Here is a 16,164-nt window from a genome sequence, read left to right as displayed (position 1 = left end):
AAAAAATGGCAAATCCACTTCTGACAGTAGCAGTATATTAATGTTTCATGTGTGGGTGGGGGGACTCTGCTACAATATATCATTTAATTGTATGTTGATAAAGATGGAGGAAGCTTGATTCAGAAAGGGATAAAATAATTCAAAAACCTTTCACTCGTGCATGCAAAATGATTTTTGAATGTAAATGATACATGGGGGGGGAAAAATAGTTAAAAAATCTTTCTTTTAATCAAAACCATAAGTGTTTTACATATGTAGTGAAAATGCTGTTTTCAAATATATTAACATATCTACATTAAATTTCTGAATAACTGGCCATTAACATACATACAATAAACCAATATATATTATGTGTGTGTAAACTACCTTTACCTAAACGTCATACAGATACAAAAATATCACATGTCAATGCATCATGTTTTCTTTTTTCGCTGAGCCTCATCAAATAAACTTTTATACAATAAATTCAATTCGTAAATCTTAACACGATGGCACCTGATTTCATTTTTTTAAAAAGTCATTGACTATTTAACGCTAGTATACGCATCAAGATGAGAATATATAACCGAACGACATCATTCCTTTCTCAACAAAACTGAAATTAATATAATTGCACTTGTCAATCCTGCACACACATATATATATTTCCCACAGACATAAAATAGGCATCGTCACTTAAATACTTGTACCTGCTTCAGCAGTAGAAACTAAATACAGGGAAATGCAAGCCCTCTCTCAAAAACATGTTATAAATTTTGCTAATTTTTTGTTATTAAAGAAATTACAGAGCACCTTCAGTTTATGCCATCTGGGCTTAATTAATTGCTGTTTAAGTCCGAAAGGACTTAAACCTTAATGAGGCAATATAGATCACCTATCCATATATAAGCCAGAAAAAAAAAAATTTTTCCTTCTAAATCGCAAATCAATAAGCGATTCAGAATTCTACCAAGCTCATCGTTAATAAGGAATGAGAGTAGTTTGGCGGTGAAACTGTTATTCCGTTGACATTTTATCTGGTATGTTCAAACATTGTCTCTGGGTCAGAGTTCTTTGAAATATTATGGCTGACCTATCAGAAGTCTTGATTCACCCATAGTGATGCTGACTACAGTTATTGCTGTGGTAGATTCCTTTCGAACATTATTCCCTGTTGTCATTATCAACTTTGTTTTCAGCAAAAATAATACACTTGTTTGGCTCCAAAATGCTTCAATTCATATTAAGAACTCTGAAGCTCAGATTTCTTGCAGATGATGATTAATACAATAAACCGAGGATCAATATGACGGATGCGATCACTCTCCTTCATAGGTGTCTGGGTGTAATGGAGATAAGCTCACGGTACAGAAAATAGTTATTACAGTTTTATCAATACGGCTGATGAAAGTTGATACTAATGTTGTGATGAGTGGGAAAAACCTTGACTTCACATCAAGGAGTGCGCTAACATCCATGTTCAGATTTATTGATAACATGTCAAAGTTGTTTCTGATGTTTTGACACCGCTTATTAGAATCATTGATATCATCATCATTCGGATGTTATCACTTTTGCAAGTAATGGAATGAACCAATATCACAACATGGGAAAAAAAAAATTTATAATTACCTGGACTTCGGATGTTATTAAATTTTTTTTCACCGAAAGTTTTCTTTGCACATTCTGAAACTAAAGTGTAAGTAAATTTAATTTTTTTCCTGTAAGTTTTTATTGTCAAGCTGCAAAACCATGTTAGGAGGCTAGAAGATGTTCTCTCCCCCCCCCCCTCCTTTGTTGACAAATATTTCCGTACTTAATGTTGTAATTAGTCTATAGTAATTCATATATGCATGGATCTGCTTTTGCAATGGCCTTCCTACAGTGCAGGCTAACATAAGACGAAAAAAAAACTTTCTTTTTACTTATTGATCAGTTGAAACATATTGTGTACATTAAAAAAATATTGTAATTTCAGATAAACATTAGACAGTTTCATTCTTAATGACTTACAATGGCTGAATAATGATAATGCAGCATTTTAACTTAGACAAAAAAGAGGTCCTGTTTTAGAATAGAATTGAAATGACTAAACATTAGCGGGAAGAAAAACAGTTGTCCTATTTTACCAACACCTGTTTACCATGTGTCCCGTTCAACCAAACAGGATGTATATAATTATCATTCGGTTTTGGTTACCAAAAGTGCCACAGAGTCCCGATGTGATTACATTAAACCGGCATTGACTGTATTACAAGAAGCCTGTCTCAAAAAGCAGAGACAAAAAAACTTATTTGAAATAATGTTTTTTCAAGGAACTCTCTTTTTTTGGCTATATATGTTGCTTTATAGTAAGTATTTATAGCTGTTTCAGGAGGTACACAGTCAATAACAAATTGAAACTTTCTCATTTTTTGCAGATTATTAGGGATGTTGGCATTATCTTGTCTTTATAAGTAACTTTCAAGCATTGACGATTTTGCAAGAATTATTTCTTCCATGAATATGAAATCCATCTTGCTATAGTTTAAATTCAAAAATCAGCAAGTACAAAAAAAAAGGATACAAACTACAAATTAAGCATTTCTGAAACTAATTAACAACGAATATATGACTGAATGATAAACCAATACAGACATGAAAGATACAAACTAGTATTAAGAAGTAATCTCAATGTGAAAACACAAATAACCGAACAGAAGAAGGCTTCACGAAGACAGATTTGGAACATTCAAAGGAAATGGTATGTGTAAGATCGATATTCTCTCCACCCCCAAAAAGAAATTTTCCCATTGATAGTACTAAACGGTAATCAGTTTCCCTGAGCATACAGGACAAGGATGGAAATTATCTTTGACTGTCTTCTCAATGAGATTTGTGCTCTCAATCTCTGTGAGTAGCTCTATAATCTTTTTGGCCGTGTTCTCACTCTTGTCAAGGTTCTCGTTAGCTTCTGGTCCATTAGAAGAAACTTCTTCATTGTTTGGTACAGAGAGTTTTGTGGCATCTGTGAAGTAAAACATATGAATGATGTTAAAAGCCTATGGCACTAGAATTAACAATATAATTTATATTATTCAACTTTTACAGACTGAAATAAGGTTTAAATCCCTTTTCATCTAGCTATTTCCGCTTTTGATTTTTTTTAGCTTACAAGGAAAGGGTCCCAAGGTGATGACTTCAAAAAATTTTGAAAAAATTACTACGTATGAAACGAATAGTGATTTGGCCGAATACCGAATCGGCGGCCGAATATCAATTTTCTTAAAATTTATCACAATTATAAATAAAATTGTCATTTTTAATTGAAAATAAAATCATTTGTAATTTCGAATGATTGGTATTGAATTAATTATTTTAATTAATTTTTTATTTAAATAAATATTAAAAAATAAAAGTAACCAAAAGATTTTTGATGCCATGATACTGAGAATTAAATTTAATAATGATGTTTTGTATTTTAATATTACAGTGATACATCGGCTAATGAAGGTTATTTGTTCTGGAATCACTTCATTAGCCAAAACATGATTTCCCATATATGGAAAAGTATTTGATTCGTTCCAGCTTCTGCCAAAAATTTAAAGGCATGAGTTTTGAGATTTTAAAACACCAAGGGATGATATAAAAAAGACAAACTGACTGAATGCTAAAATGAACAGCTTCAAAATTGTATAAATGAGAATATACAGGAAGATGAGAGATGCTGATATTTTTATTTTCTAGCATGTAACACAACCAACACCAGCTTCGGGCTGGCATTACACTATAAAAGTTTGTTTATAAAACTTGAAAAATGCAACCAATAGGTGGATCAGTTAAGTTTGCTCAAATGTAGCAGATGTGCTGCACATCTGGAAAAAAGATTCTGAGGTGGACATAAGTTAACCGGGTCCTAGTCACAGTAATTCTGATGATGGGTGAGAAAATTCAGCTTACGACGCTAATATTCTATGTTAGTATGCGCATACATATCATCAAAAATATTTGTTAGCCAAAGCATAAAAATCACGAAAAAAATCTTCATTAGCTGAAAAATTTGTAAGCAAAGGATTTATTAGCCGAGGTATCACTGTGCTTACGGAATCAATTGTGTTACGGATCCCCTAACACTTGTTACAATTTTGCATCTAATTAAGAAAATGTACACCATTATTTACTGTCAAGTATTAAAGCATCATAAAATTTACGACTTATTTTTCCTCTCTAGATGTTCTTTGCCCCTTTCAGTAGCTAAATACGTTTCTTGTCTAGGTACATCCTTCAGTTAGTGAATTTGTGTAATTCATGCTCACTTTCACATTATTGCAGTAGGATTATATTTTCAGCTTCCTGTTTTACTTCTGGAAATTCATCCTGACATAACCTCTTGCACAGAAAAAGATAGGTATGCACCACACAATATAAAATACAGTAAATTGTTAATTACTTTTATGTAAAAAAATTACTTTTACAAAATAAATTTTTGATGTAAGTGCTGAACTGAGGGAAATTTGTGTTTCCTACATTAAATTTCGAATCTCAAGAAAAATATTATTTTAATTGAGCGTAGTGGTTGTTATAAGACATAATTTTTCACTATGTTTTTCACATCATCAGTGCTCTTGGTAAATTCAAAGTAAATGCAAACAGTCTGGAGGCTAGGTACAACTAAAGCACACACATGTACAAACCAGTGTTCGCCAATACACATCTAAATAGGTGATTTACGCATCAGTATTTAGTCTTACTCCTTCAAATTTCATTGAAGAGTGAAAGTATTCCATCAAATATCAGATAATATTTTTTAGTAGAGTTATTTCTCACTGTTAAAAAGAATGTTTTACAAAAATAACCCTTAAAATTTTAGAAGTGAAATTATCCTTCAAGAACATATTTTCTGATAACACTGTAATCCCGGTGAAATATGGCCTACAAATACAGCCAAGACATTCATGCACCCATGAACTACAGCAGTGTTTCTCAAAGAATGATGAAACTGGCGAAGGGCAGTAGAAGCTACAGATAAAACATGGGATCTTATAGGTTGGCTTAACAAAGAGGGAGATGACATTTTTTCTGAGGGGGAAGGTGATCAGACAAATAAGCTTGAAAGACTGAACAAAATGAGACAAGATTTTGCACATCATCAAATAAGAAGGTAAAGCTATCTATAAATATTTCAAGTGAAAAGTTGGTGCAATCTGTGTAAATCTGTTCCTCTCAATTTAGATATGTATGTGCTCAAAAAAAACAAAAAACATGACAGTATTCTCCACCTGAATTTCATAAGTATCTTTGTTATAATAAGAGCACTTTTTGAATTCACTGCAGTTTCAATCATTCTTTCTAATGAACCAATTTTCATAACTAAATTCATGCATACCTGCAACTTGAAGACGCTCTAAAAGAATGTCATGTCCAACTCCATTCAAATTCTGTTCGCTGGATCCATCCTTTTGATACTGTTTGCGCTCTTCTAACATGTTTATCACCAGATTTTGTAGTTCACCTAGTTTTGCCTGCGATATACATATAATGAAAGAATTAAAATCATTGACATGTCAAAATGACTTCATAAGTATTCAGTGATAAAAATTTACACGCTGCAGAAAAACAAAGACTAAATCCTATATTAAACAGTCAAATATTCTAATTCAGGGTGATAACACTGCTGAAAAAAAATCACTGAAATATCTTTGCCAAAGATTTACTGTATTTATCTTTAGCCGCTGTGGTGGTCGAGTGGTTATAGTGACGGACTCGCGATGCGAGGATCTGGGTTCGAACCCCACAGTGGTGGTCGGCTGAAGTTGGTTTTCTGTGGTTCCCAACTTCAAGGCGCGAATGCGAGCCGATCTCCCCGTTAAAAAGTCTCGCCACAGAGAGCAACAGGCCTACAACGTTACAAATATTCAATCATTACACTTCACTCACAATTTGAAGTATAGATGGCACAGCACTGAAACATCATACACAACACTAGCTACACACTCAGACTGTTAGGTGTACACACACACTCACTTTGTTCCAGACTCTGCCACGAAGCTGGGCTGGAAGAGATCTCGGCAACGGGATAAGTCCGGTGGCAGGGACCCTGGCGTTCATTCATTCATGTATTTATTTATAATGCACAGTTTCAATGTGATTTTTATGCTGCTTATGGTATTACCACTAAATTAACTTTTCACTTTATCTCAAAAACTAGAGCCAATCTGACAAAACCAATGCAAGATTCAAAATCAGCCCCCAAAGTCATCCTATAATCCCTGAAATATCTTTGAAAGAGAAAAAAATCATTGTTCAGCAGGTAATGGAAGGGTTCCAGAGGGTTTTTTGTTACTACCCAATACAAGCATAGATATATCTTTACTTTAACATACAGAAGTTTTTCAGAAACTCTTTCACAAACAGAACATACATAAAGCAAAGAAACACGCATTGCTTCACAAGCAAAATATTATAGATTACATGTCACATACATCTCACACATGTGCTTCACCCATCAATATCACTTAAAAAAAATGAACTCAGAATAAAATTTTTCTTCATTTCAATGAGTTGAGTAATAAAAATAATTTATATATATATAATTTGATTCATAATCAAAAAGTAAACGCGAAAAATGGGCATTGTTCTGCTATTTATGATCTTGTAATATTTTATAGCATGGCATATTTTTCAAACTAACCTTCAGGTCTTCCCGATCTTTAGCTAACCTTGCTATGTATTCATCTTTTTCAGATGCTCTTTTCCTCATGAGACCCCTTTGAATTTGATACAGTGCTATGTAATCTCCTAATAATGAAAGAGAAAGAAAATATCCTCCCATCTGTTAGTGAAGGAAGAATATTGAATAAGAAGAAAGCTAATTATCATTTTTTATGAAATTCAGTGCAGATAATTAACAAGACAATAGCAAAGTTCAGTTACAATCGATCCTTGTTTTTACAAACTCGAATCAACTGGAACAACTAAACTGTAAGTGGGAAAAACTTTCAAAACAATAGCATATTTTATAAGATCACTGGACTAGCTCATAAAAATGTGTTGGTTCATAAAAATTGAACAATGGCGGATATAAAGTTAATAAAAACATTTTGCAGTTCTTATAACCAGTATAAAGAATGAAGATAATGGACCTAGAAAATAAAGATTGAATATTGGTCACATTTAAATAAATTTTGGCAATTCATATCAATTTGATTTTTTCTATCAACTCAAAGATAATTAAAAATCTTATCTTTATGAAAATAAATTACCTTTTTGGTAAGACAATATACTAGGGAAAGAACGTTTGGTAAACCCAAAATAAGAGAACAACAGCTAGATGCATTTCGAAACTGTATGAAGTTTCTTCTTCAGTACCCAAGAAAAATTGAACGATAACAAAAAGGCAAATACTCCATATAGAGGGAGTTACTCACTGTTCTCAGGCTGAAGAGACAAAGAGGGAAGAAAAATGGTAGAGCCAATCACAGACGAGAACGTGCTAGTGATGCTGATGGAGAAAAAATTATTGTAGAAACTGTTGCCAAATTTTTTTAGAAGGGTGATGTATTAATATTGTGGACCATGAAAAAATAAAAGAAATCAATACTTTAAATGAAGACGTTTACTTTGAGATACAAGTTTTTCACGCTGGCAACTTTTGTGAACAAAATTAAAAATTCATAACTTCTAGTACCAAGATATACAAACAAGACCACTGATAACCTACTGTTTTTTTTCTTAATCATATATTTCATGGCACCTTTCAAAATTCTATTAATTAGGACTGGACAAATCCCACACAACTAATAAATTGGTATTGGCACCTAAAATTTTCTTTGTTTTTAGTTACTAAATTGCAGGCTGAGAGCAGCACAAAATGTTTGGAATTAATAGCAGCATATTTGCCAACATGAAAGAGAATCACTATGCCCTGAAAAAGTAAAAAAAAAACCATTATTTTGGATATTTTTCTGTGGGCATGAATTTTTTAGGCCTAACATTTTTTCCTAGATTTTTTTGCGATTTGTCCAGCCCTGCTATTAATGTGGTATTCATTATTGTGGAATAAGTATGTACCAATAGTTTCTGTCTCGCTTTGTAGCTGCATAACTAAATGCTCCAGTCTTTGCTTTTCTTCACTTAGCTCAGCTATTTCATCCATTGTCTTTTTGAAACGACCCTGTTTAGAAAAACAGTTTTTCATATTTAAATCTTGATATGTATAGAAATCAAATTAAATAATTTTTTTACAAATTCATGCAAAAAAAATTAAGCCTAATCCAGGATGATCGATACTTACAGCATAAAAGTAGATTTGTTTTTTAAATTTAAAATTATTTGGATTATAAACTTTTATTTACCACCTTGAAAAAAACCCAACATCTTTTCTCTTCATCATTAAATTTTAAGGAAGGAGCAGATTAATTCAATTTCGAATGATAATTTTGTTTTTCCAATTTATTCTGAACTATAATTCAAACTTTCACATGCGGTTTAATGAAACAAAATCCCTAATGAGTACTTAAAAGGAGAAATGCAGGATTTTTCGCTAAGTCACTCATTTTCTAATTTAGCCTATTTGTACTCATTGTACTTATTTGAGTACACCTTATATATAATAAAAAATATGTATTAAAAATTTTTTTTGAAAAAAAATACTTGTGGGCACAAATGGGGTGGAGATTGGTTCGAAAAACATCGCATGCATCACTATTTAGTTTTTGATTGAGAGTACAAAAAAGAGGGTGGGTGTCTATTTTATTAATTTTTTATTTATTTTTTGTAAATATTTCATAAGCATAATTCATAGGCCTTGAATATTGAATTGCTACCTCAAGTTGTTTCATAGCATTTTTCATCATATCATGTTCTTCCTTAGGCACTTTGCTTTCCTCTTCCTCTGAAAAAATAAGAAAGTCTAATTTAATTCATATTTTTATTTGCTAAAAGGTGTTTTTTCTCTCCCTCTTACACACACGCAATAACTTAGGGAATCCAGTTTTGCAAAATGCATGCCAGAACCTGGAAAAAAAACACCTCTACAAAGATTTTTTTTTATTTACCTGAGGTAATTTCACCTTCTTTATCCTTCATTTGTTCTTCAAGTTTTGCTCTGGTCAATTTTTGTTCTTCTAGTTGTTTCATCATCTGATTTCTCTCCATCTCCAACTGTCTAACTGATGCTGATAAGGATGCAACCTGAAAATATAAACCACTTTATTCAGTTTGGAAAAGTTGAAAAGGAAAATAAACCCATTCGTATGAATAAAAATGAAGGCTTTTCCAGTCCCTAGGAATTGTTCGGTAAGAAACATATTCATGCTATCAGAAACTTTCTGAAAGAAAAGCAATCACATATCTATATATAAAATTGATTTTTTGTCTGTGTGTATGTTCTATATACAAATCTATAATTTTAGATCAATCGTCACCAAATTTTGCATATATACCAAATGGGACCCGACTTGAACGATAGGCTACTTTAAAATTTCGTCAGCAGGGCAAATGCCCCCTAAATGGACAAAAACTGTCAAGCAACAATAGTTTTTGGGCCTCAACAATCACTTTCACAATGTTTACTTTGGTTACCATGGTTCCCTAGCAATGCGTTTAAGACATGTATATGCCTTTACAATGGTTTGTCATTTCTTCAATGCTGTCAGTATATGTATAATAGTTTATGCCTTTATAATGGTTTGCCACTTTTTTCAATCCTCCCAGTAATGAGAGATTTTTAAATAGACACCATCATTAGCATCACTTTGAGGGTAAGGCAAAGGATGATCCCCATAGAAGTCAGTGTTAAAATTCTCAATTTTACTGTAGAAATGTGGAAATTTACTGCGGTTTTCCAGCACATCAATAATTTTAAACATTGTATTGAATTTTCGATTTTTGAAATATTGAGTTTGCTTAGAGATACGAAGCCTGGAAAATTAAATATGAAGAATTATCCGGACCTACTTTTGAGTTGGATATCCATGCAATAAGATTGATTTCAAATTTTTATTTATATCTTCTCGATCATGAAAATTAATATCTTCGTATTGGCTTTTAATATCCAACTGTGCATAAATTCATATAGTTTAGGATGTTTTAAAATTAATTATGGGCCCCTAAAGTACATCGAAGAAATTCCACAGCTTTAACTAAGCATTTTTGGAAGCAGAAACAGGCAGATGGATACCTTGAAGTTCAAAAGGGGAGGGAATCAAAATATGTAGCACCCCATTAAAAAAGGGGGAAATTTTTTTTTTTCCTACGTTTCTTCAAATCTAGATTTGTTTCATTCATGAGTCGTGCAGGAAGTCCTCATATTGGTTTCCTTAGACACCTTTTGCATGTCTCTCAAAGAAAGAGGGAGATATCACGTGATCCAAAAAGCCTCATTGAACAACACCCGGGCAGCACTGGGTATTATAGCTAGTAAAATATAAAATTCATTTTCTGGTCTGTCTGTGTGTATGTTCTCTATATAAATCTACAATTTTAGATCTATCGATGCCAAAATTTTGCATATTTATGAAAAGGGACCCGACTTGAACGATAGGCTACTTTAAAAGTTATTCAGAGCTGGGCAAAAAATTGCGGGGCAACAATGGTTTCTCAACCTAAATAATAACTTTTGGAATGTTTACTTTGGTTACTGTGGTTCCCTACCAATGTGTTTCAGACATTCATATGCCTTTACCATGGTTTGTCACTTCTTTAATGCTGCACGCATTATGCATGATAGTTTATTTCTTTGCAATGGTTTGTCACTTTTTCAATCCTCCCAGTAATTGAAGAAAACCCAGGCAGTGCCGGGAATTGTAGCTAGTCACATATTAAAAAAATGTGTAGCATAACAGAAAAATTTAATTGTTGTATATACTTGTGTATAAGCTATTTTGTTTTTTTAATTGATCCTTAATTTGGGGAAGGGGGGGTTGGTTTATATATGGGTCAGTTTTTGAGGAAAAATATTGACCTCCACTCAGGCACAGATCCAGGGTGATGTGTTGGGGGTGGGGAGATTTTTTACAGTGAAGGTGTCAATTGGTGAGGCCCAACCTAGTGTCCGTAGGTGCCAAGCGTACTTAAAATATATTTAAAAAAATTAATTAAAATTATTTAAAACTTAAAATTAATTTAAAATTAAAATTAATTGAAAATTGAAGGTAGTTAAAAATTAAAACTAAATTAAAATTTATAAAAATTATACTTTTTCAATAGCAACACACTTATTTAAAAAATTGCTTTGCAACAACTTGTGTTGCAACTAATGAATTAGCTGTTTTTGACAATAAATTTGAACATATGTGCCGGCTACCCTCATAAAAGATACTGTTCACAAAAAAAGTCTGAGAGGCTTAACGGGAAGGGGAATAATGTGTTATATTTATAAGCATTTTAAGGAATTCTGATGCACATTACCAGATAAAAAAAATTATACTAACACAGTATCAAGTGCAATTGTACAAATAAATGAAAACTTTGCAGATGAAAAAAGAGCAGAACATCAAAAGCAAAAGCATATGAGGAATTATTATTTTAAAATGTTCCTGGAATCCTACTTAATTCTCCTTTGCTTGATAAAAATTAAAGCTCACAGTTAACCGGACAAAACAAAATGGGCACAAATAAAAATTCATCCGTGTGTATTCAATAAATGCTTTTTTCCAGCTTTTCACAAGTCAAAAAATAGGTAGATACTTTCCGAATAAATTTAATTTTTTGATCCCTGCGAAAGTATTATACGTTTCTCTTTGCGACGTTTTGATAAGAATTAGGCAAAATAATATGAATAAAATAAGGATCTCAGTCAAGATATGGGCATCATCAACAAGCTTTTTAAAGCCCACTGTGGTGGCCGAGTGGTCATAGTGATGGACTTGCAACGCAAAGTCCTGGGTTTGAACCCCACTGTCACCACAATGGTGGTCAACTGAAGTTGCTGTTTCTGTGGTTCCCAACTTCGAAGCGCAAATGTGAAAGCCGATCTCCCCTTTAAGTCCAGTGACAGAGAGCAACAGACCCACAAATGGTACTAATGTAATTCAATCATTACACTTCACTCAATTCACTTCTGAAATATAGATGGCAGCAGTGAAAAGTCAGACACAACACTAGATACGCACTCAGACTGTTAGATACACACACTTGCACTTCCGGCACAATTCACTAGGTAGTAAATTGCTCATAGATGGCAATCGACCTGAGTTGTGCTTAGTTTGAAAGAAAGAAAAGCTTTTTAAAGATTATTTATGGAATTTTTATGGATTGATTGAATGAGTTCGAAGATTAAAAGAAAAAAGTAGAGCCTTAAAGAAACCCAGCATTAGCCTAGTGTGCCAGTGGGTTCACGAGGCATGGAATTCTGTTTTCATAAAAATTATTAAAAAAGTGTTGTGTTAGCAACGTGATTAACGGAACTGAAGACGACATGCTCTTTGAAAGTGAAGATGGTGATGACATTACAATTAAAGATGAAGACAAAGATACCATATCGAATGATGATTTTGATTTTTTGATGTAGAATCAAAAGAAATAATTAAGAAAGTTTTTGTTTGTGTGTGGAATCATTTTTTATTGTTAACTCTTTAACTGCATGAAAATAAAGAAATTTTTTCTCCTCTAAAATGAGCCGATTTTTGGGAGGTTAGCTTATACACAGGTTTTTAATTTATTGTGGTTCTGATGGTTCTGAAGTGTGGGGGGGGGGGGAAGCCAGCTTATACACAAGTATACGTGGTAATAAAACAAATTCTCAAATTAACCATTACAGAATGTTTTGGATTGTTCTGCAACGTATCTTCGGCTGACTGAAAATGTTATGCAGCAAAAATTTGCATAATAGTATTTTTTAAATTTTTCTTTATAAATTCTTCTAGATTGCTTTGAAGTAGCATGTTGTTCTGCGACATACGTTGCAGATTTCAGCATATTCGGCTTTGGGGATAATTTACAGATATTTGAAACACAAAGGAAATACACCTCCACACACAATAGGTTGAAAATGAAAGGGTTAACAATGCACAATTCTTGCATGGTATTATTATTAAGTTGAGTGAAACATGCTACCGCTAACCAAATCGAACAAAAAAATGGCTTCATAACAAACACTTACCTCTGATCTCAAGCTCTTTTTTTTTCATGAGCAAATAAAACATAAAATAAGCATCTATGAGAATTCAATTTCATCAAAGAAACTTACATTTAAAAAACATATGCGAGATTATCAAAAATGCACATACCATGTCATTTCTTTTAATAGCATCTTTGTCTTCTTTAGATGTTTCAGAAGACAATGTTGCCTCTGCTTGCAGAGCAAGTGACATCCTCAACTCAGTATTCTGATTGACAAGGACATCTATTCGTTCCTAGTGCCAAAATCATGAGAATTTTGAAAAATCATTTACTGAATAAGAAAAGACAAGTTTTGAATTATGAATCAAGAGTATTTTCATGGGAGGAATTCTCAATTCTTCTTCACCATCATATTTCCAATCTCCTTATTCCCATATCTTACTCTTTTGATTTGGGGAAAATTAGTTTATCAGAAGTTGGTGGTTACTATCAATAGTTGGACACAAGTGCCAAGCAATTACGATGTCGGCATTGTTTCTCCATTGGAAGACAATTTTAATAAGGCAATGGACAACTGGTTAACCCAGTGGTTTTCAAACTGTGCACTGCAAAGTGGCGGCCCGACAAAGATTTTTCAAAGAGATTTTTTGTTAAACTGCTCTGAGGAGCTGCGGATAATGGAGAAGGAACACTGCAGGAGGAAAAGTTTGACAACCCCTGGCTTAACTTTTAAACTGCCCAAATAGTAAGAAATAAGCCTTTCTGTACGCACAAGGGAAAAAAATTCACATTTCCTTCATTATCAGAAATCAACAGAGAAATAAGAGTCAGTAGGCTACTAAACTTATCTATTCATGATTGGAGCAGTTTAAAAATTGAACAGTTACTGTGAGGAATTATTGTAGGCATTTGATTTTTATTCCTTGAAAAATAGGTGTTTGAAGAGGTGTGAAGGTGTTTGAAGAGTGAGGGATACAAGTAAGGAAAAAAGTTAAAAAGGCTACTCTAAGGGCTTTTTTCTTCTCTCACTTCCTTGTAAATGAGGACTATATGTGTCATCCATTCAGTGACTTAGTTTCAAAATTTAAAAGAGTATAATAATCATTTTATATACCATTACAACACATGCACACATTTTACTTACTACCCAACATCAACACTAATGTTCATTTTATTTTAAACAATAATAAAATATTTAATCATCAATAGGTATTTGTATATACCTAAATTAACTTGAAATTTTTTTATACTACAAAAGTTAATTTTAAGTATTTGTATCAAGTAGTTTACATAGATATATTAGGCATACATGACTATATAGCAGCATACTTTTGCCTGCGATAGTTCTTGCTGAAGCATATCAGCTAGCTGACCCTGTGCTTCATAATGACGCATGCGATCGGCTATTTGACTTTGTTGGTACATTCCCTTTGTTTGGGAATTGTGCATTTTTTGCAACTGGTCATCCTTTGTAGCCAACTAGAGAAAGAATACAAAAAGTTTTTTACCATTATTCACTTATACTTTCCAATCAGACTTGTACATAATTTGTTCACTATCAGGCAATACAGCAACAGATGCGAAATATAGTGTATATTTGTTTGTTCTGTCATCTGATAACTTTCTTTGAGAAAGTATAGAGAAATTCAAAATGCTTACATGTTTTAGAATAATAAAGATGGGTCATAATGACGTTTACTGACAGGTGAAACTGAATGTGAAAATTTTGAAGCAGCAGCATCCTATGTTTTTAAATGTAAGCAATATAGCGTGATAATTATTGTTTAACCAGTAGCTCTTAAGGGTGCAAGTGGGAAAATATTCATTGATACGAGTTATAGAATGTGCATATATTTATAACTGAAAGGGGAGCGAGAAACTAAATTTAAGTTCGCTGGAAAGTGTGACAAAGTACATTTATGGTTGAGCATCTGGAACTAGACAAACAAATAAAAATGTCAAAGAAAACAATGAAATAGAAATATAATAATTCTGAATCGCCTACTTTAAATTTTTAAAAAAGTAACTGATATATTGTCTAAGGCTTTCATGGCCAGAGCTCAATGAAATACATATTGTTCTTAGACCATGACCTAACAACCTGGAAATCGCATGCATTTCAAAGTGAAACTATGTGTGTGTGTCTTGTTCACCTTTCGTGTAACTACCTACTATAAAATTTAGAGCTTCTGTGTAACAATTATGTGAATAATTCAGCAGGTTTTTTTGAAAACATCATTAACCTGTACTCAATGGGCATTAAAGTGTTTTGGTACATAGCATGTGTTTGGAAATCTGTGTAAAAGTATATCTAAGCATATTAAATGCCTGAATATCAATTCATTGCATTCAACTTTATTATATTCAGTTCACACCTGCTCTCTTAGCTCATGTAATTCTTCTTCCTGCTGACTCAATCTTTCTCCAAGTTCATTCGTGATATGATGCTCAGTTTGGAATTTCTCCGTAAGCTCCAGCTTATCATTGCTCTACACAATGAAAATGAAGAAAAACATATGTAAATTTATTTGACACTATATAAAGGAAAAACTCTTTTATTTATTGTAGTTTACTTGATTCTTTTTTGTTGCACCTTTATCATTTTCTGTACATGAGGGATACTCATACTGGGATCTACAGTTCATAACTGATTTCAAAAGACAACATTGCAAAATAGTGAGGTGAAGTTGTTAATGTTTTTACACTTTTCTCAAAAACCAATAATGAGCAGGAATAAAACAATTAAAAAGTTTAAAAATATCAACAGCTCTATAGTAAATGTGAGTAACGATTATAAAAAATTAAATCCACATTAACGAATTATAAAAGTAAAACTTCAAATCTAAGTATCAACGGGCTGATTCAAAGATGGCAACAACCCAATAATTGCATTTTTGAGTTATGTACACCATGAGAACAGTGGGAAATGCCTCTAAATATCCCTGACACCCCAACTCTGCTTATATGCTCCCCACTGCAATTTAAAGTGAGCTGACTCGCATTGAGATCCATAAACAATTGAATCTTTAAAACACTGTTGCCTCAAACAGGGAATACCTTGAAAGAATTTGATTTTAGTACATTTTATTCACACAAGCAGTTGGACATTTTAGTGGCCTATCTTAAAATCAAATGGTCAAGAGG

General features: G+C 32.7%; 1 protein-coding gene across 1 annotated transcript in view; it reads right to left on the bottom strand.

The window, feature by feature from the left end:
• Positions 1–206: 206 nt before the first annotated feature.
• The window catches only part of LOC149069541 (golgin subfamily A member 2-like), a 34,791-nt gene continuing 18,833 nt past the window's right edge, over positions 207–16,164 (bottom strand). Inside the window, exons 15-23 of the mRNA XM_089249190.1 lie at positions 15,396–15,509; positions 14,350–14,499; positions 13,188–13,313; positions 9,015–9,150; positions 8,784–8,851; positions 8,029–8,131; positions 6,650–6,756; positions 5,345–5,480; positions 207–2,986 (exon numbers count right to left, since the gene is read on the bottom strand). Of these exons, the coding sequence (XP_089105316.1) occupies positions 2,781–2,986; positions 5,345–5,480; positions 6,650–6,756; positions 8,029–8,131; positions 8,784–8,851; positions 9,015–9,150; positions 13,188–13,313; positions 14,350–14,499; positions 15,396–15,509 (1,146 nt within the window). The 3' untranslated portion in view covers positions 207–2,780. The remainder of the gene's footprint in view (positions 2,987–5,344; positions 5,481–6,649; positions 6,757–8,028; positions 8,132–8,783; positions 8,852–9,014; positions 9,151–13,187; positions 13,314–14,349; positions 14,500–15,395; positions 15,510–16,164) is intronic.

This window comes from Pholcus phalangioides, unplaced genomic scaffold (genome assembly GCF_987345545.1).
Source record: "Pholcus phalangioides strain wild (caught in Gottingen) unplaced genomic scaffold, Ppha-v1.0 ptg000022l_1, whole genome shotgun sequence".
Taxonomy (NCBI): domain Eukaryota; kingdom Metazoa; phylum Arthropoda; class Arachnida; order Araneae; family Pholcidae; genus Pholcus; species Pholcus phalangioides.
Note: the sequence above shows the minus strand (reverse complement) of the source record. Positions and strands in the feature narration are given on the sequence as shown.